The sequence below is a fragment of the Zerene cesonia genome, chromosome 8 (genome assembly GCF_012273895.1).
Source record: "Zerene cesonia ecotype Mississippi chromosome 8, Zerene_cesonia_1.1, whole genome shotgun sequence".
NCBI lineage: Eukaryota > Metazoa > Arthropoda > Insecta > Lepidoptera > Pieridae > Zerene > Zerene cesonia.
The window spans coordinates 5,057,022-5,077,206 of NC_052109.1; the positions used below are offsets into that span (position 1 = coordinate 5,057,022).

General features: G+C 31.6%; 3 protein-coding genes across 3 annotated transcripts in view; all 3 read right to left on the bottom strand.

The window, feature by feature from the left end:
• Positions 1-322: 322 nt before the first annotated feature.
• Positions 323-9,335, bottom strand: LOC119828635 (cystathionine beta-synthase-like). Its single transcript, XM_038350868.1, has 10 exons — positions 9,053-9,335; positions 8,668-8,774; positions 8,418-8,588; positions 8,030-8,211; positions 5,905-6,144; positions 4,659-4,791; positions 3,064-3,241; positions 2,487-2,621; positions 1,049-1,239; positions 323-639 (listed from the first exon to the last, which is right to left on the bottom strand). Exons 1-10 carry the CDS (start codon positions 9,121-9,123, stop codon positions 539-541), a joined length of 1,509 nt encoding a protein of 502 aa, XP_038206796.1. The 5' UTR covers positions 9,124-9,335; the 3' UTR covers positions 323-538.
• A 3,042-nt stretch (positions 9,336-12,377) lies between these two features.
• LOC119828721 (cystathionine beta-synthase-like) lies at positions 12,378-16,447 on the bottom strand. Its single transcript, XM_038350963.1, has 10 exons — positions 16,377-16,447; positions 16,011-16,114; positions 15,023-15,190; positions 14,712-14,872; positions 14,259-14,483; positions 13,631-13,763; positions 13,186-13,366; positions 12,980-13,111; positions 12,658-12,902; positions 12,378-12,501 (listed from the first exon to the last, which is right to left on the bottom strand). The coding sequence occupies exons 1-10, from the start codon at positions 16,445-16,447 to the stop codon at positions 12,431-12,433; spliced, it is 1,491 nt and encodes a 496-aa protein (XP_038206891.1). The 3' UTR covers positions 12,378-12,430.
• Positions 16,448-16,746: 299 nt separating this feature from the next.
• Positions 16,747-20,185, bottom strand: part of LOC119828633 (venom carboxylesterase-6-like) — a 16,684-nt gene continuing 13,245 nt past the window's right edge. The window contains exons 9-11 of the mRNA XM_038350866.1: positions 18,305-18,480; positions 17,871-18,154; positions 16,747-17,294 (exon numbers count right to left, since the gene is read on the bottom strand). Of these exons, the coding sequence (XP_038206794.1) occupies positions 17,114-17,294; positions 17,871-18,154; positions 18,305-18,480 (641 nt within the window). The 3' untranslated portion in view covers positions 16,747-17,113. The remainder of the gene's footprint in view (positions 17,295-17,870; positions 18,155-18,304; positions 18,481-20,185) is intronic.

The following is a 20,185-nucleotide window of genomic DNA, read 5'->3' on the forward strand; positions in this document are numbered from 1 at the left end:
TTTTCAGTTTAACGAAAAATGAACATATTTATAAATATTTAATTTTATCTCTTCACGGCTTTGTTATGGTTCTTTGTGCAAAAAAAATTTGTAAAATTTATATGTATATAAATTTTGGTCAAAGTAGTAAATTACAATAAAACAAATATCAAAAAGTTGTATATATTTATTTGTCAAAATACAAATTCTCTGATATCATACAAATATGTATTTGCAAAATATAAATGCTTGTGGAATTATGATATAAACTGTATCATAAATGCATAATCCATGAACACATTAAAAATTGATATAACATTCCCTTTCAACATATAACTGCCAATTTGCTGTTTAGAAAATTTACACTTTTATATGTAAATAAAAATTATTATTTCATTTATGATACCTACTATGTTAGTAATAACCCACTATATGTATATTTTATTAGTAAATATAAATGTAGACACAGAACAATAACAATACATTAACTAGCTAACAAAAATACAATAAATCACCAGTTTGTTTGTGACAGTCGAAGTTATTTGAGCATCAAATATATTTATGCTTTACAATTTCCATTCATATGGTTACCATTTGTGGTTATGTAATGCATGAGATCCTCCGAAGTTATAGTTCCCAAGGGCTTTTCAATATATTCTTCTGTGAACAATAAGAAGTTTCTGTATAAGTTTGTGCAATAAAATATTATAAACAAATTGAAATAAATAAGTTTGTCAATGCAGGCAGCTAAGTTAGCGTTTCGCCTGATGTTAAGCGTTCACCATTGCTCATGAACATTCACAGAGTTAGTGGCTCTGCGTATGCGTTGCCCGCTTTTAAGGGGAAAGGATTGACGACTGGAAAGAAGGCATGGACTGGGAAGGGTGAGGAAAGGAAACGGGCCTCCGGCTCCCTCACTCACCGTACGAAACACAGAAGCATGCAAGTATTTCGCGCCGGTTTTCTGTGAGGGTGAGGTACTTCCCCGGTTCGAGCTGGCCCAATTCGTGCCGAAACGTACTCGACTCTCACATTGAAATTGTAGAAAAAAGAAACGCAATCCCATTACCTGTCTTTACTACCACAACATAAGGCGATATGTCAAGGATGCGGGACACTTCACCCAGTGTTGGTTTGTTGTCAATATTAACTTTGTAATACTTTTTCACAATGAATTTGTCAAGACTCTCCCCAGTTGAGGCCGACAAGTTGGCGAGACGTTGTCGGGCGTTATCAGTTGTGAATACTCCTTTTATCGATCTGTAGCGTACAAAAATTTCATTTTTGACAAATTTTATAAGTTCATTAGTCTGCATAAATAATTAAATATAATATTATAAAGCATAATTTGTCTGTACAAAACAATATTATATTTCTTATCTATTAGGCGTTAATGTATGTTTAATTATTTGTCTCCTTTACCTTTACTTTTACTTCAGGTTATGCCCGCGACTTCTCTCGAGTTTGAATTTTAAAGTTAAACCAATCTCGAAATCACTATTTAGAAGTTCAGTGACAAACACAGGCCGAAAAAAAAAATGTTTTTAAAATAATATAATACTAAGTGTATTATATAACTCTTGTCGGCTTCGCCGGTGAGTTCGAGTGAAAATTCCCATGTGAATGATTATGTTGAAATGATAAAAATCCTATTTAATACTATAAATGCCAAAGTTTGTAAGGATGTGTGTATGTTTGTTACTCTTTCACGCAAAAACTACTGAACCGATTGCAATGAAATTGGTACGTAGACAGCTGGACAACTGGAATAACATATCGGCAACTTTTTATTCCGATATTCCTGCGGGATACGATACGCGCCATAAAATCGCTCCATGGCATTACTACGTGAAATAAAGGTAAAACAAAACACACTTGTAATTAAATTGAAATCCAAAAAAAGATTTTAAATTACAATAAACTCGAAACAATGTTATGGAGCGGGCACACTCCATAACATTCTTTTCCTTGACGTTTATTGAAATAGACGCAATAAAGTATACCCCAATATGTATTACAACATAATGAACAAACGAATTAAAAACACAATGGTTACCTTAGTATTCTTAAAATGCCTGTTACAAGACTTTAACAATTACAGGTACATAATATTAATTTAGGATGGTGAATATGGTAAGTGTAAGAAAAATTCCACAACAAGATACACGTATATCAATAAAAAGAGGACCAAGAAAATCATGAGTTAGATGCGAACTGCATAATATTTTTCTTTTAATTTTCGTAATTTTTTTTATTGTTTATTTCCCATGTTTGTTTGACAAAGTCATATTTCTAGATGACAATAAACAATATTTGTTAAGGCTGCTCTTTACAACAAATAGGTCTGTTTCGTTGGACGTTATTCTTGAAGTTTTGTTTTACTTGTTGTTTTGGTAGCAACATAAAAGCGGGAGACTGGGATTAGTTATGATTTGAGTCATAGATATTTTGTTTTTATTATTTGTTCGAATTTCGAAATTTAAAAATAAAAAATCTTAATTTCTTACTTTTGATCATTAAGTACAGCGAGAAGTGTATCACCAGTCTTGTGCAACAGAGCGAGTGCTTCAGCCACGGTGCAGTCGGGAGATATTGAAGAGCATGGCTTGATTATATCCTCCGATAGTTGCTTGTTCCACCACCTGGAAATCATGAGAAATTATTATAAAAAAAAATTAATGTAACAATCCTTTAATATGGAATCGATAAAATCGTTAACATACATTTACATACATACTATATTTATGATATGCCTTGGTATACATGGGTAAAAATGGAGTATATAATTATAATGAAGTGGAGGTGAGGAGAATTTGGTGTGGTGACTTATGGCTGAAAAAAAAGACCGAACTGGATTTACCATAAAACCCGTTGAGCTGTTTTGGATGAATGATCAACAAATATTATAGAGACGTTCAATTTTTAATATTAATCGAATAGTAAATGGTATTGAATGTAGATACCAACTGCTAAATATTGTACTGTTTTTCCAATACTTACATAAAGCATACAACATTAAAAAAAACATTTAGAATTTCTTTTATCTCACAATTTACTCGAGCCTTTGTAACATTAAAAACATACCAGATTTTGTCATTAACTGGCAGCGGTTTGAAATGGCGGGCCTCCATCCACTGGTCGGAAATGAATTTTGTCATATAGTTCCTTATGTTGTCGGGCAATATAACCACACAACGTTGACCCGCCTTCAGGCTCTTGGCCGCTTGCATTGCGCCCCACATCGCTGCCCCACTGCTGCCACCTATTTCATGTATTTATAAAACTATTTCTTTTTTTTCTTTTATTTTTATAAGCTAAATATTTTCGAAAAATATCGTGCAAAAGTAACTTTTACAAGGCTCGAAATCTCGGGTGCGATCCCGAGATAAAGGCACCGCTAGCTTTTTTTGTGCAGTTGTTTGGAACTATCCAATACATATCCAAAATACGACGATTATTAATGAAATTTTAATCAACGTTCTTAGCGTATTCGCAACTGTAATAAATTGGAAGAGCAATTAGCTCGAAGGCAGTGGTCGGAGTATGGACCTTAAATACCAAAAATGCTGAAATAATCTTGTTCAAATTAATTTAAACTGTAATTTGGTCTAAGTTAAAATATAGGTTCTATATTTTATACTTCTTGCTACAAATTAAACGTATAATTTAATTTTCATTAAAAAAGATCCGTATGTTTTATAATTTATAATTAATAATTAATGAACGTTAATCAAAACTATGTGAAAACTGATATTAAATCATTATGATTATTATTTACGGGTCATTTCTTACGCTCATAATATAAACGTAATCGTAAACAATAATTATGTTATATTGATTACCCTTTATAAACTTTATAATTACATTTAAGTAACGTCATTGTTTTCAAATTATATCTAGTAGTTAATGCAATAAAATATCATCAACGGGGTTCTTCTGTATTATCAGGAGTACAATATGTTAAAATGTAAATTATAGATTCGGAGTGAGAGTCCGGGAAGTTCTTAGAAAAAATAAGATAATAAAACCCATCTGTTAGCATTAAAAACATACGGTTATCGCAGAGGTCGTCTTGAGATACAAAGGTTATTTGGTTTTAAAATATTATGAGTAAGGATAGCATAGATATTTCTCAGTCAAAAAATATCGAATGTAATCCGTGTTTATTCTTAAGCTGCTATTTCACGCCGATCTTCTGTGGGGGTGTGGTTGTGTTCCCCGGTGCGAGCTGGCCGAATTCGTGCCGAAGCGTGCTCGACTCCCACATTCAAATATATAGAATTTGTAATACAAAATTTTGTTAAATAATAAGGTAATTAATCAGAGTAGGTACTCTGAGCGCAAGTTAATGACGTATCCTATTCGCATAATATCTCATCAAAGAAAATCAATCACGTAACATTTTTATGAGTGTTTATCAAATCAGACCGCTTAATCAATGCAATTATGGAGATAAAAGACTGCGTGATTTTTATCGTTTTCGCCACAGGGGAATAAAACATTTTCATAATTCATGATAAAGTTAGCTCAATGCTACGTTCATATCGCATGAATTTCCTTGATTTTCGTCTTGTTTTATTTATTATTTGCAGGTCATAATGCCAACCCATTGCACTAGTGCCATGGGTTGGCATTGGCACACAAATCTAAAATATTGATTTTCTTGTAATCCCACTTACCGCATAAAAGTCCTTCTTCCTTTATAAGCCTTCGAGACATTTGCAACGAAGTAGAGTCTTCCGTTTTGATCCATTTATCAATTACCGACCTATCTAATACTTTGGGTAAGAAATCGTAGCCTACACCTTCGACCTATAAATACAAATATATAATGATGTAGGCATCGATTGATAAAGTATACAATATAAAAAAAAAAAAATATTACATATTACAGATGAAGCAAAAGGTATTCCTATAATAATTAAGAACGATAAATAATACAAATAATACGATGAGAAAAATAAAAAAATCGTTTTATAAACATACTTAATAATATTTTTTTCTGGAATAACAACATGTGTAAAGTATGTAAAAAATCTGATTGTTTCACAGAAAAAATGATACGCAATAATAAATTCTCGAGTTACTGAAGTAAAGATAATGTGTGATTGGAAGATGATGCACTAGCCTTGGCCATACAGTCACGATTAGTAAATATTCCATCTTAGGATATTATAGATCTAATGTTAACTCAAAGTTAAATTCAAATATTTGGTCAGCTTATTGCAGTCTAGACTCTAGGTCATTTTACTATTCGAAAACTCTCATGACTTTTTATAATATAGTTTCATATATTCGTGATTGCATAATTTAGACAATTCATAACTAGCTTTGCGTAATAACGTCAAGTTACGCAAGCGGCAAGTCGGATTATAAATGGTTATTTAAACATAATATTTTATCATAAGCTTATCGCCAAGTGCGACACGAGTTTAAATAAAATATTATTGACCAAAAGAAAAACACTAAGACTTGTATCATGTTATTATATTAACGAGCTTAATAACGTAAGATGTGATGGCAATCTTTCCTTACTATTTTCATTAAATTGTAGTGTTATTTATTAAAAACTCTAAGTTCCTACTAACATTCGCATCTACAATAAGAATTTGCTTCTTAGCACAAGAACGGATTTGGATGAAATTTGGTTTTATAGTTTGATACCCGGGATGATTATAATCAAGTCTTAATATCAATTAGTACTAAAATAACGTGAAGCATAAACTTTTCTTGAATCCTTTTAAATAGGTATCAAAAACAGTTGTTTGTGGAAGGGAGTCACATGTGCTTAAAATATATTAAATCTAAAGATTTATCTATAACAAATAAAATGCCTATTAATGATTTGTCGCTCTTATTTCTTATTATTAATATAATGCATTATTCCCAGATTATACACAATCGTAAAATGTTTCATATTTTTACCTCATACATTTGCACGTCGCTTTCGTTGATTTCTTCAGGTTGGGCCAGTATGGAGCCGTATGGGTCCACTCCCACTACCACACATTTGGGACATCGTTCCTTTATTTTGTGCGCAACTCCGGATATCGTTCCACACGTGCCCGCCCCTATCACCACCATGTCTACATCATCGTCCATGGACCAAAGGATCTCCTCCGCTGTGGTGTCGTAATGCGCCAACGGGTTGCACACATTGTTGTACTAAGGATGTAACATATTTATTTTTAGAGCACCTAGGTATGCTATTCAAAAAAATAGAGTATTACAGAAGGAGCATATCGTGGCACATCCATTATAGCAGATGACTTAATATGTACATAACAATAGTTTAGATATTCCTAAGAGATTAATAACTCATCCGGCATTCTATAAATAAAAAAATAGCAGTTTTCGATCATTTCTTGATAACACGTATACTGATTTTGGGCTACGTCATATCTCATCAGCGTCCTTTCAGATGATCGTAAACATAATCTAATCAAACAATTAATATTTTAATCCGATGCAATTAATTTTGCACACTTTAGGTATCCTTCCGAGAAATGAGACGTGTGTGATTATCTGATTGATTTGAGAAACGGTCCCTTTATCATGACGAATTATTTAATCAATTGATTAAAAGCCGTGGCACAGTTCTGATGAATGATATCGTCGTCGAATATTCTAGTGGAATATATTGAAAGGAAGAACGACAACCCGTCAAGGACTGCGCCGATAAAGAATGGGAGTAGCAAATGACTAATAAGTTTATTTAGACACATGTTTTAACACTTATTTCTACCTATTTTAATGATTTCTTTTTTTTAGGAAAGCTATTAAAATGATGCAAAGAAATACATTTATAGAATATATTAAATTAATCGAACAGGTGCTTTCTGAATCAAGGCTAATACAGATATTAAATGTACCTACTGCATGGTAAATTAATATGCAACACTCAAGAGTAATACTGTGTGTCGAATAATTATTTGTTATTATTACATAGATTTATGCATTCGTATGTCGCACTTAGCGTAGAAATTGTGCTCATACTAGACATAACAGTCATGTATCTTTTTATGTCAATTTTATAAACAAAAATTTGTACGAGTTGAATAATTTAAATACTTTTGCGGTAAAAAATAATTGCAATTTTAACGATAATGTTTAATGTGGAAACTAATAAACATTATATAGCTATTTTTAATTTTTAGTTTTATAGCCTTTAAAAAAAAAAAATTTATCATTATATAGCTATTGTTTACCCAGATTTTTTTATAGTTTACATTAGTTTTATCACATTGGCGATCGTCATGGTTATTTCATTTATAACTAGCAATTTGTCATACGCGATATAAGTCACTGGCGTGTCAATGAGCAGCAATCTCTGCTTTATTCAATTACATTTTAACACTAAGAACATGTTTCTTAAATTATTTAATTTAATAATTTAAATTATATTGCTATCGAAAGTAAGCACTAAGTGGTTAGGTATGTTCGGTCTGTTTAAAAGCAATTTAAGCATGCTTTTCTTACGCAAGTAATATTATCCGATAAATATTTCAATGTCAAAATAAACAGATAAAATTATAACATAACGACTAACGAGCGTCAATTGTTAATCGAAATTTTAAATCTATAGGTACCAACTTTAATTAAAACATTTAATAGTTTGCCAAATATATATTTGGAACCTTTTCTGGAGGGCTATCCACTCTGAAGCAAAAATACAAATTTTTTGGTCGTCAATAATTCCGAATCTTCAAATTAGATTCAATGAAACTTGACGCAATTTGAGTATACATACTACAGGTTCTTTTGTTATGAAAGTTGCACACAATCTCTTTCTTATTTTGTATAATACCTTTTTATTTATCGACGATATGGCTTATTTGTGCATAAAATATAATATAGGAGAATTGTTGGGCATATCCATCTAAATGTACCTAGGTACTCTAAGTGTTGGAGTAGAGATAAGAAATATATCCAGAGTGCATTTTAGTTCTTTTTAAAATATTTGTATATTATAGTCAATTTGAAATCTACTCAGATGTAACATATTTAGGAATTAATGATAGGATTTAAAAAGATGACTAAATCTGCTTACCTGGTCTAGAAGAACAGCATTTGGGATTTCTTTAGATAACCTTTTTGCTACCATAACATTACTCTCCGGTGACATTGTTGGAGCTTCTGTTGGAGTTCTGATGATTTCCGCTCCCAAAGCCTTTAATGTATTAACTTTCTCATCTGACATTTTTTCTGGTAACACTATGATGCACCTGTAGCCTGTTAGTAAGATATGGTTTTATATATCCACAGACATAGTCATACTTCAAATATACAATTAATACATGATTTTTGATACATAAAAGGGTAGGTTAATAAGTATAGAAAGCTTTAATAAATTCTACATAAGTATAGAACTTGCTGGGCCAGCTATTATATTTTGTACATTATCTACATTTCATGATTTATTTCTTTAAAACATTTACCTCGCACAGCAGCGGCCAAAGCCAGACCAATTCCAGTATTTCCTGATGTGGGTTCAATGATGACAGACTTCCCTGGTACTAGTATGCCTTTTTTTTCTGCTTCCAGAAACATTCTATAGGCAATTCTGTCCTTCACTGACCCACCTGGGTTTAGGAACTCACATTTTGCATCTAGAAACAAAAGAGTAACAAGCAAAACAATAATTTTTTTTTTTACCTTTTGAATTTTTGGAATTAAAACTATACTTACAAATGTCACATTCCAAGCCCTCTTCTTTTGGGATCTTGGAAAGTTTCACTAAAGGTGTATTACCAATACATTGTAGGACATTAGAATATGTCTTTTGATTTCTGTCCCTAAAAGTTTAAGATAAGGGTATTATTAACACTTTTAATTCTACTCCTTTATTATTCTTTATAATAAAAAATAAAATTACTGGTCCCACAAAAATATTTATAGCAAGAATAATATTATCCTAGGGCATTAATTGGATATGCATGGAAAGTTAAAAATATTTTTCTAACGTGTTACGAGGCAGTACAAAAATAAACTACTCATTTCAACTTATAAAACTATATGTAAAAATAGTTTCTGTTCCTGTACTAAATATATTGAAAAAAGTACAAGTACTTACAATGCATGAGTTGCATGGTTTAATTCTTTAAGGTTAAAATAGTTTGTCGAGTTTCCTGTACCATTTTCCATTTTTATGGGTTTTTAAACTTTATTTTTAACCTTTTAATGACAAAAGTATGAAGGTTTTGAAACTGTTATTCCAAGGAAATTAGATACTATATTATTCACTTCTAACTGAAACGATATATTTCGCAACTAAGAACGAAAAAAAATAATACATGCACATTTAAAATTATTCAACACCACTTCTTCGCTAACTTCATAATATAAACTGAATGATTGCCAGCTACGAATGTCTGATTATAATTATCATTGAATGAGTAATGACGACTGAAGGCGAAGTTGAGATTATGTGTTGCCGCTTAAGAAGTTTGATTGTTGTGATATTGCAGTAGGTAAGTAGGAAATGTGAGTACAATTTCAGTACTTAGTATCTATATAAACTAATACTACATAAAGAAGAGACTATTGTATTTTTGTAACGCTTTCACGCAAAAAACCTAGACCGATTTAAAAAATTTTTTCACCATAAGAAAGCTGCAAATTCACTTAGTAACATAGGCCATATCGGTATGTACAACTGGCGAAGCTTCGGGCGAACAGCTAGTCAAAAATACAAAAGCACTGTGCAGTCTTGAAGAAAAAAATTAGCAGTAAACATTATTGAATGGGCGGTTAGATAAATATGTCGCAAGTTTTATAGAGCGGAAACACCAGAACCCAAACCGATTTAAAAGAATATGACACAATTTTTTATAGAATAGTGGATATATTTTATAACAGTTCATTATCTGTAAAGGCTAGATTTGGTTTAGTTAGGAAAAAAACAGTGATGACAATACGAACCAAATTCTTCCGATTTTATTTGGTTGGTGCCATAGATATAATGTAGTGCAGATAGCTTGAGTATTTTTAAAGTAATCCATTGTTATTAGTTTTCAACCAATTTCATAAAAGATCCCTATAACCTCATGGTAATAAATTCTACTATATTTTACCTGTTTGTGTAACAAAAGTACCTATGACGGACCTACTCCACGAATAACTTTCATTCTTTAAAAGAAATGCTTAAAACAGTATTTCTAAGTTCCTACAAATTAATTCCAAAATGGTCTAACATTTGCCCAATTAGATAGTTTTTATGATATAACCAGAGAATATAACGATTTTAATCTCAACTGTTAACGATTAACTAGGCTTATGGTTTGCGTTTAATGGGTTTTTGTGCCGTCCTGACTTCCGACCCACCCAAAACATTATTATTTATTTAATTGATATTTTTTATATTAAATTTTTGGGATTATACCTAAATTCGAAAATCATCGATTACATTTCGTAACGAACTAACTACCTTAAAAATTACATGTAATCATCAGCCCCTACGAAATGTTTTCACTGAAAGGACACGGGTCACCAATTTTAGTTACCAAACTCCTTCGAAATGACTGGACCGATTCTTATGAAATTTTGTGTGCATATTGGGTATGTTTGAGAATCGGCCAACACCTATTTTTCATACCCCTTAATGATAAGAGAAAGGTAGAACAGTGTTTATATCAGTGGTCATATTTCCGTTTTTCCGTTTGTATTCTGTGGCCATAATATAGCATATTTTTATAATGACTTAAAAAAAAGGCAGGAGGGTGTCTATTCGACTGTATTTTTTTAATTAGATTTGTTACCTCACTTTTGACTCCGTGAACCGATATCGATGATTCTTATTTTATTTGAAAGCTGGTGCAACACACTGTGAATACCATATCCCCTAATACTGGAGATCAATACATAAGACGCAACTCCCATTATTGCGACGTGTTCTGGATTAGTCTTTTTCATTTACAGGCATATCAAACAATATTATTGTTATTTATTAGTTGATTTTGTATGAAAAATAGAAGATGAATAATTTTTTTGGCCAAGGTGATGGATATGGAATAATATATTGGAAAAATGTTTTAATTTCAATTGATGTTTATAAAAATTAATCCTCCTATTGATGTTATACTAAGTGCAGAATTCTAAGCATATCATCATAAGATATATCGGTAAAAGCGGAAGAGCAAGTTTACTTAAACGCGCCCATTTCAAGTTTTCTTCTTTGTGACCCGAAAAAGGATAGTTTCTATTTCGGCAATTCCGCGGGAAAGAAAACTTTGCGGCGAAATGCATAAATGACTTCGTATGACGTTACAAAAGAATGCTAAGCTAACTGTACAGTGTTATTGTTGGTGACTTTTAAAGACATGCATTTGGTTTCCGTAGAAAATTTTTATATTATATCTTATTGTTATGTAAATTAATACCCGTGTTATGTGTGTGGTATAAAAAGGTATCGCTGTGGACATTTTCAATGTGTGTGTAATAGTGGAAGTTTTTTGCTTTGATAAGATTACGATTTTATCAAAAAATCAGCGACTCCTTTAACTTCATTTCAAATTTAAAGATGACAGCAGATAGAAATTATATACTTCGAAGCACTCATTCATTAATTCTGTTCAGTATTAGGTATGCTTAGTATTCACTATATTTACCAGATATTTTGCCAGTAAAACTCTACATTATTCCTGAGTGAAAGCTATTTTTTATATTTAACTAGCTTCCCACCCCTGGCTTTGCCTCCGTATTGTTCTTACCTTTTAAACCTTCCCCGGACTATTTAAAATGCACAAAAACCATGATTATAAAAATCAGACCAGCCATTCTCAAGTTTTAGCGACACTAGCGAACAGCAATTGATTTTTATATCCATACTAATATTATTAATCTGAAGAGTTTGTTTGTATGTTTGTTTGAACGCACTAATCTCAGGAACTACTGGCCCGATTTTAAAAATTATTTCAGTGTTAGATAGCCCATTTTGAGGAAGGCTTGAGAAAAAGTATAGGCTATATATGTATCACGAGCGAATCCGGGGCGGACCGCTAGTATAAGATTAGAAAGATTTTCCAGTGAAACAACAATATCGCTTGGGCGTAGCCAAAGGGGTAGTCAAAGCCTCTCCGCAACGTACTTAAGATATCATAATTTAATGTGTGCGGCATGTCTTATTTACTACTTTTTTTATATTTAGCTTAATATTGTTTCTCTACTCGATAAAGGCTTGTCAAGTATTTCCTTGCGAGAGCTTGTTTTCACGGTTATAAGGGTGAACAAGGGTTGCACATTCATTCGTTTCACTTTACTGAATGAGTCTGATTACGTCCGTGCAATATTGATATTTTAACATCTAAGTAAGAGGAAATGGATCAGTTAGTTTATAAAAAGAAGACTAGAAATAAAATCTCAAATGATGCATAAGTGTTACATATATATATTCGGTATCTAATTATATATGACAAGGTTTGTAGTATCCGTGTATAAAAACTTTGCAAGTTGCTTATTTTTGATGATCCTTGATGTACATAAGAACGTCATCTGCAGTGCTAACACTTTCCGGTATAAAATGTTCTGAAATAATAAGTATATGGATATAAAATATAAGAACATACATATATGTATTAGGTAAATACTATGAAAAGGAATGCGTGTCTCCGACTCCGCACAGCTAATTTGTATATATACACACACTAATTAACTTATAAAAGTATAATTTTTTGTCTTTACCTTGGTCATTTTTAATAATATTTCTTCCGATGACCACAAAATCAGTGATATCTAATATTCTCGACAACAACCCCACAGTAGGCATTCCTTTTTTTCCATTTTTTGCTAGAGTATAGCAATGTTTCACCAAATATTCAGTGACTTTGGCATCAAAATCGAAATCTTCAGAATCTTGTCCTGGAAGCTTTGTTGGATTAGTCGCGTAATTTCGAAAACTGTCTTTTGAAACTGCACCTACAAAATGTCTGAAAAAAAATTTATTAAAAGTCAGTACAGAAAAATGATACGAAAAAATGTTGAAAAAATATTTGAGTTTTCATACCCTTCGTCATTTACTACGATAGCGATATTCTCTTTTCCCATTTCTTCTATAGCCTCACGACACGTATACTCAGTGTCAATTTTGGGATATTTGTGGTTTGGGTTAATTTTTGTAATTGGATGTTTCCACCACCTAAATGGTCAATGAATTAAATGCGATAACTAAAACATGTTAAATATTTTTCTTGTGTATGCAACTATATATACCTCATTGTATGCTCAGGTGGATCCATGAAAAGATGGGCTTCCATCCACTGATTACTAACGAATTTAGTCATATAATTGCGGATACCATCTGGTAAAATTACAACGACACGTTTTGTTTTATCGAGTTTCATCTTTTTTGCAGCTTTTACAGCGGCTGCCATAGCTGCGCCACTGCTGCCTCCTAAATTTTCATTTTCATTTTTTCATTTATTTCATACATACATACATTGTTGACATTTTTAAATTTACAATTTATAGCAATTACAATTTAGTTTATATAAACGGTTTGTCTTACATATATTTTTTTAGTTTACATATTTAAAGCATTAAAATAAATATCTGTCTTAGACTGTTCCTGCGATTTCCATAAAATAAAGTGAAATATGTGTCTGAATTAAATAAAATAATATTAAATTTATAATAAAAAATATTATTTCATGCGAACCACATAGTAGTCCTTCCTTCTGACATAATTTTCTAGCCATTAGAAATGACTCTTCATCCGTTACAACTTCGAATGAATCGGCTACCGATTTGTCTAAAACGATAGGAATTTCAGATCCTCCAATCCCTTCAACCTGAAAAGACAATATTTGACAAAAGAAAATATGAACTAACATTGTGAAAACAACAACAGATATCTACTCGTACACTATCCAATAAAATTAAATAAAAAAATAAAATCATTAATTTGACATTTGACAAAGTATATAGTATTTTACTATCCTTTTATTTGATATCCGTATTTAGGGAGTTGTGGAAAATATTAAATCAGGGATCAGATTCTCCGGCCGTTACCTTTGACAGATTTTCATCAAATGTACCTAGAAAATACCCGCAACTTAACTGACTTTTAAACGAAAATAAGAGCATTGAAACCGGCACGGCTCCGTTTGAGAGCCTGACGTGACTATGCCACAGACAGACTTACACACACAAACAGAGACAGACAGTCATTGACGTATACCCCCTCTTTTTGCGTCAGGGGTTAATAAATGATCATTGTGTATCATTATGTATATACAGAATATACAGTATTCTAAAAAAAAATTACTTGTACTTTATCTTTTTACCAGAAATGGATGACTCTTTCCGTGGACATTAAATATAGTAGATCCATCTGGTTCGGCTACTACGATGTGGCAGTTTGCTAGACGCTCTTTTAATTTGTGTCCAACGCCAGACATGGTCCCTCCAGTACCAGTTCCCAAGACAACCATATCTAATTGGCCCAAAGAATGCAATATTTCTTCAGCGGTAGTTTCATAGTGTATCTTTGGATTCACAGGATTCTCGAACTGTTGGATTATTTATTTTTATATTCTAGGTGCGTTTGTTTTTCAAGATAAGCTTTATGTAAACATACTAAGGGAGTGTATGTACCTAAATACATTAATTAAAATGATACGTGACATTCATAATTCTTGTGTGGAATCGAATTGCTTAGTGATAGTAGAGTAACTTATTATCTTGTAATATTCCGTCATACAACATAGTATTATAATAAAAAGAGTACATATAAATACCTGATTGAGTATAACTACATTTTCGGGATCCTCGTCATGTATTTTTCTTGCGATATCAACAGAGGATAAATTTGTTTGAATAACTTCCGCCCCTAATAAATGCATGGTTCTGACTTTCTCATCTGAATTTTTCTGGCCGGTAATAATTATACTCTTATTTCCTAAAAATTTTATGACTTAGGTCCAATACTTATCTATAAATATTTAATGACAGCTAGTACTGCTGTAGACAAATATTTGTAATTTTAAATATAGCAAAGTTTCTAAAGAGTAGTTCTACTAAGTTTAGATGTGTCAACAGTCTCACTTACCCATAAGGGCAGCATCAAACGCAACACCGATGCCAGTGTTACCAGAAGTCGGCTCTACGAATATCGTATTTTTCGAAATATTTCCACCCTTTTCCGCATCTTTGACCATGGCAAGAGCAATGCGATCCTTAATAGATCCACCCGGATTCATATATTCACATTTAGCGTCTACAATAATATTGAATTGAGGGAAATAGACTAGATGTCTTGTATGAAAGTATAGGTAGATTCATCGTCACATAAATGAGTGAAAAATCCTTTACTATACAATACATTTTTATTGTGTTATTATATATTATCAGATACAATATAAAACCCAATCATTTTTAATATAAGTAAAAAATAGCACTGGTCTACAGTGGTTTTGTTGCCCTAGATATAAGATTGATTTTGGATATATTTATACTCACAATTCATGAAATTATGAATGATTTTGTAAGATTTGCTTTATATATATAAATATATTAGAATGAACACTCAGCAATTGAATCAAAATATTAACATATGACAACTTATCCAGATTCACGTGTAAGTACTTCAATATTATCAAATAACTGAGTTATCAGCTGTTTTGCGGAGCAAGGAGTCTGAGAGTGGAGATCAAGTGATGTTTGTATGCGCAAAAAAGTTGCGCAGAAGCTTAATCAGGACTGGGAAAACAAATTTTAGTACTAACAAGCTGATAATTGTTCAAAATATAAGATACGTAAAAATCATAAAAAAAAGAGCACATTCAGTATTTTCATGAATATATTCGTAATTTAGGTACTCGAAAACATAAAAATTTGCAAAAATATCCAAGGCAACACAAAAAAAATTTTTTTTTGTAGAGCTGTGAGTCATCTTATTTATAGAGGCTATATCCATATCGTTAACAATGTTTAAAACAAGAGCAAAGGTCATTTTTAAAAATTAATTTATGTGTATTTTTTAGTATCAATTCATATTTATAAAATATTAAAATTTGTATCGCAGAAAATATACTCACAGATTTCACAATCCAATCCATACTCTTGAGGTATTTTATTTAACTTTACTAGCGGTGTATTTCCCACAAATTCTAATATGGAATTATGAATTTTGCTATTTCCCCTACAAAAAAAAAAAAACGTTCGAAGTATGAATTTTTCAATAGTCTAGCGTCTGATTAAATATTTGAAAAACAATATAAGCTATCCCTGTTTATACCTGATCTAGTATAATGCGAATTATTGATATGCAAAGTTTTTACACTATTTCCTTTTTATTACAAGTTGTAAATATTAATTATTTTATGCATCTATAACTAAGTAAATATCTCGTTTATATATATTATCTTACACATTACATATTTAGACATTATGTATTATCTTACCATGGTTTACAATGAGCTGCTTCGTTTGGAATGCAAGATAACTTGTGTCTAGCGTCAATTAAATTGAACATTATGATCTTAGAAGGGAGTTTTAAAATCGATGGGACAAACTAAGGTAAAGAAACGATACTGCGCAAGTGTTAACAGAATAATAGAATTCCGTTTTTATAAGATGCCTAGATATTTATTACCTATTAAGTAGTATACCTATTTTTCGCTTATCAGCAAAGTAAGATGCCAAGATGTAATTCATGTGAAGTAAGTTTTAACAATAGCTATTTTCATGGTCATATTCAATTTGAAATCTAATAATAACATTGTCGACATAAAGATAAAAAGGTTCTTTAAAAAATAAATTCAAATAACCATATATAAATAAAACTCCTTTATTGATCTATAATTAAAGCAACAATTATTTTAATTTGTTAACAATTCATAAAAACTGTAATGTACAAAACACGATAAAAGGAAGTATATACATAGAACTTAAAGAAAAAAATAACAGTTAGAACACATTCATAATAATAAGAACGAAATACGTGTCTCTGCACATAACAAAACATGAAACATTAATAATTGTTATAGCTAAATGTTCATCGCACATAATCATATGGTTACAATAGATTATTGTGTCCGTCTTAATCAGGTCTTAATAAATATTAACACTTTAAAGTTCAATCAATACTATTATATCACCAATATGTCCTTTTATTTTAATAAAAAAGACACTACAAGAATTATGGCTTCTTAGTATAATTATCATAAAGCCAATCCCAAAAGCTCACCCTTTTGGGTTCGGGATCTTTCTTCATGGTAAAGTTTCCCGTTATATCGAGGTAGTTGATATGCTGTGTATCATTGACGGGGAGCCATTTGAAGTCTACTATTGACTCGTAGTCAATTGGAGGTGTTGGGTTTCTGAAACGAAAAAAAATGTACTGCAAAATGGACGTTTTGTAACTGTTATATATCTCAAAACAATGACCAGTAATTATTTTACGGCAATAATGTAATAATCACTAGGCGGATTTTGAAAAAAAAAGTATTATGGAGTTAAACCAAATGATATATCATAAAAATTATTTGCGGGCTATTCATGCATGTAATCGGGGGTAAAAAAATAGTTTCGACTATACAAAACTTATTAGCCGACGCGAGCGAAACCGTGGGTCGAAAGCTAGTACTTATAAAAATCACGTTGTTACGTTTGTCTCTCTTTGTCAACTATTATTGCCTCACTTGCTCTAATACAAATTATACCTAAGGACTTTATTTCATTCTGGTGATCCTAAACAGATTAATAGGAGAAACTGACAAAATTCTTGTATTGTCACCGACCCTTGATACGAAATGTAAAAGTTTGAATTAATTATTTAAAATGAGTCAAAATCAAGTCAAACACAGTGAAATTAATAAAAGCGTGTCAAAATACAGCACTATTTACCAGACAATCGTAAACTAAAATTAAGAAATTAAAATTAAAGTAAAATTTACCCAGTTTTTGCAAAATTTGTCCACATTTGTACCATTTTCTTGGAAACGGCTAATTCTGGTGATTCATCGTCTAGCCTGTAGTTCAATCTCGAGAAATAGAACAGGTAGCCCATTTCATCGCCGTGACAGGCGCCAGGGTGAGAGATACCCAACATTCGCTTGAAGAGACCCAGTGCACCGTCGAAAGCAAATCTATATAAGTACGTAGGGCTCGTTCGGTTTGTCTTAGCTTGCAGGCGGATCGTGTCCAGTGCCGGTCTCAAGAACATTATATCTGTGAAGAGCTGTTTCAAAATAATCATTAAAAAATGTGTAATTCAAATTATAAGTGCAACGTTATAGTGCATATAATAATAATGAAATAATAATTTGTATGTTGTAGAAATCCACTAAGATTATTAATGTTTCTATTAATTATACGCTCTAAAACTTACATCAATAAGACTATCGATATTTCGTATGTCCACAGGTCGTTGTTGGAAATAAAAAGCTCTGATGTGTTCTGCAACCTTTTCCAACCGTTCCTCATCAGTTGAAGCAAGTTCTGGGGGCACGACCCGTGTAAATTCATGTTCTAGCTCACTCAACAATTTAGGGTAGCGTTGGAGACCTGTGCATAATGTTAAAAGAGTGGTTAAAAGTATTTTTAAATTTGTTATTATTGAATTGAATTCTAAACTGATGCTATAAATACAGAGACAATGTACATTATATGTAATAAACCAATCTAAAAAGCAATAGAAAATTCGGTGAGTCAGTTGGATCAGTTAGCAGTTCGATTTTTTTAAATACATGAAATAAAAAAAAAGTTAAAAAATAACGACCTCATTGATAATAATTAAAAGCTAACGGAAACTGATTACAAGCTTAAACAACTGACATCCTAAACCAGAATACTCAAGAGTACCTACTTAGCCTTTCACATACACACATAACGCTCTGACATAATGTATTATGAATTATTTGGGGCATTTTCAATTTCACTGTATTATCTAACTAGAGTTACAATAGCTACTCATATGACAATATGATGTCATAGACTGTGTTACGCGAATGGCAATGCTATACCGCAAACGGCACGTTTTAGCACAATGTTGTGACCTTTATATTCCTATAGGCGAAAAATAAAGATATTGCGTATGCAATATTTTATGTCTCATGTAATGAAAAACCCTATTAAAATTATAAATTTTAAATGTCTGCGTATTTTTCGCGTCTAAAACACGGAACCGATTCAGATGATATTTGGTACAAAGGTAGTTTGAAACACGAGAAAGGATAAATCATAGTTTTTATCCCCGGGAAAGATGGCTGCAGCAGATATAGAGCTTTCCGATCTGGTGCTAAATGGTAAATTTTAATCTGTGTTATAATGAATCAAAATTGCTTCGAGAAATTTATTGAATAAATAAATGTGGAGAAAGAGAGAAAAAGTATTTAGCATTTATTATAATAGCAACTTTCAACCAACTTCAAAAAAAGGAGGAGTTTTTCAATTCGACTAGGTAGGTACTTTTTTTATTGTGTTATCTCCGAAAGGAGTTAACACGATAAAAGGTTGCAATGAAAACTTTAGTCGGTTAAAAACAACTAAAACCAACATTATCTCATTATAGCTTTGCATTACTTTGGAATTATTTCCACAAAGAAAATAAATATAGTTTAGCAATGAGTCATAAGGACGATAACAAGTGATTTCAATTAAAGAGTATGCGGAAAGCAAATAAATATTCGTCAGCAATGCTATTATGTCATGTGGACATAATATTATGACGGTTCTCCAAACTTCTCGCTTTGCTAATTAAATATTTTGCAGAAACGAATAATTATGTTAATGGATAAATTTACTTATAATCATAGTATATACAAGGTGAACAAGGCTTGTGTAAATATAAATAGCGACTGATGAAGGTAGGAGGGTCTGTCTGCGGCCTGCGCCTGGGTTTCCGTTGAGTTTCGAAATAGACATCGGAATTTCCGTCCAGTATACAATGTCTAGTAGCATTTAAGCAAAGCTGGTGACCCACTTGTTCGATCCTTGATAAACGAATACCTAACTCCTTTCCAAATAAATTAAAACTCAAACCTAGATTACTGTAATATTAAATGGCAAATCACTTCTAAATTACTCTTAAACCTATGTTTTAAAACCGTTTTGAATGTAAATTCAATAACTACTATTGGCGTTGGTATTGCAACATTAGTTATTTCCCAAGAGATGGTTTTAATAGGATTTTGCTCTGTATCTTAACTTTTTTTTATCACATACCTGTAAGTGATGACACAATGTATTATCCATAAGAGTATAGGTGTAT

What these genes read in the sequence shown, in the direction of transcription:
- LOC119828721 (XM_038350963.1), bottom strand. Translation starts at nt 16,447, where the DNA reads ATGTTCAATTTAATTGACGCTAGACACAAGTTATCTTGCATTCCAAAC. An exon ending in ATGTAGTTATACTCAATCAG is followed by an intron (nt 14,484 to 14,711) that starts GTATTTATATGT and finishes ATAATCCAACAG; the next exon opens with TTCGAGAATCCTGTGAATCC. An exon ending in CCACCTGAGCATACAATGAG is followed by an intron (nt 13,112 to 13,185) that starts GTATATATAGTT and finishes TTGACCATTTAG; the next exon opens with GTGGTGGAAACATCCAATTA.
- LOC119828635 (XM_038350868.1), bottom strand. Translation starts at nt 9,123, where the DNA reads ATGGAAAATGGTACAGGAAACTCGACAAACTATTTTAACCTTAAAGAA. An exon ending in GGGCTTGGAATGTGACATTT is followed by an intron (nt 8,589 to 8,667) that starts GTAAGTATAGTT and finishes TTTTGTTTCTAG; the next exon opens with ATGCAAAATGTGAGTTCCTA. An exon ending in CCAGTTAATGACAAAATCTG is followed by an intron (nt 2,622 to 3,063) that starts GTATGTTTTTAA and finishes CATGATTTCCAG; the next exon opens with GTGGTGGAACAAGCAACTAT.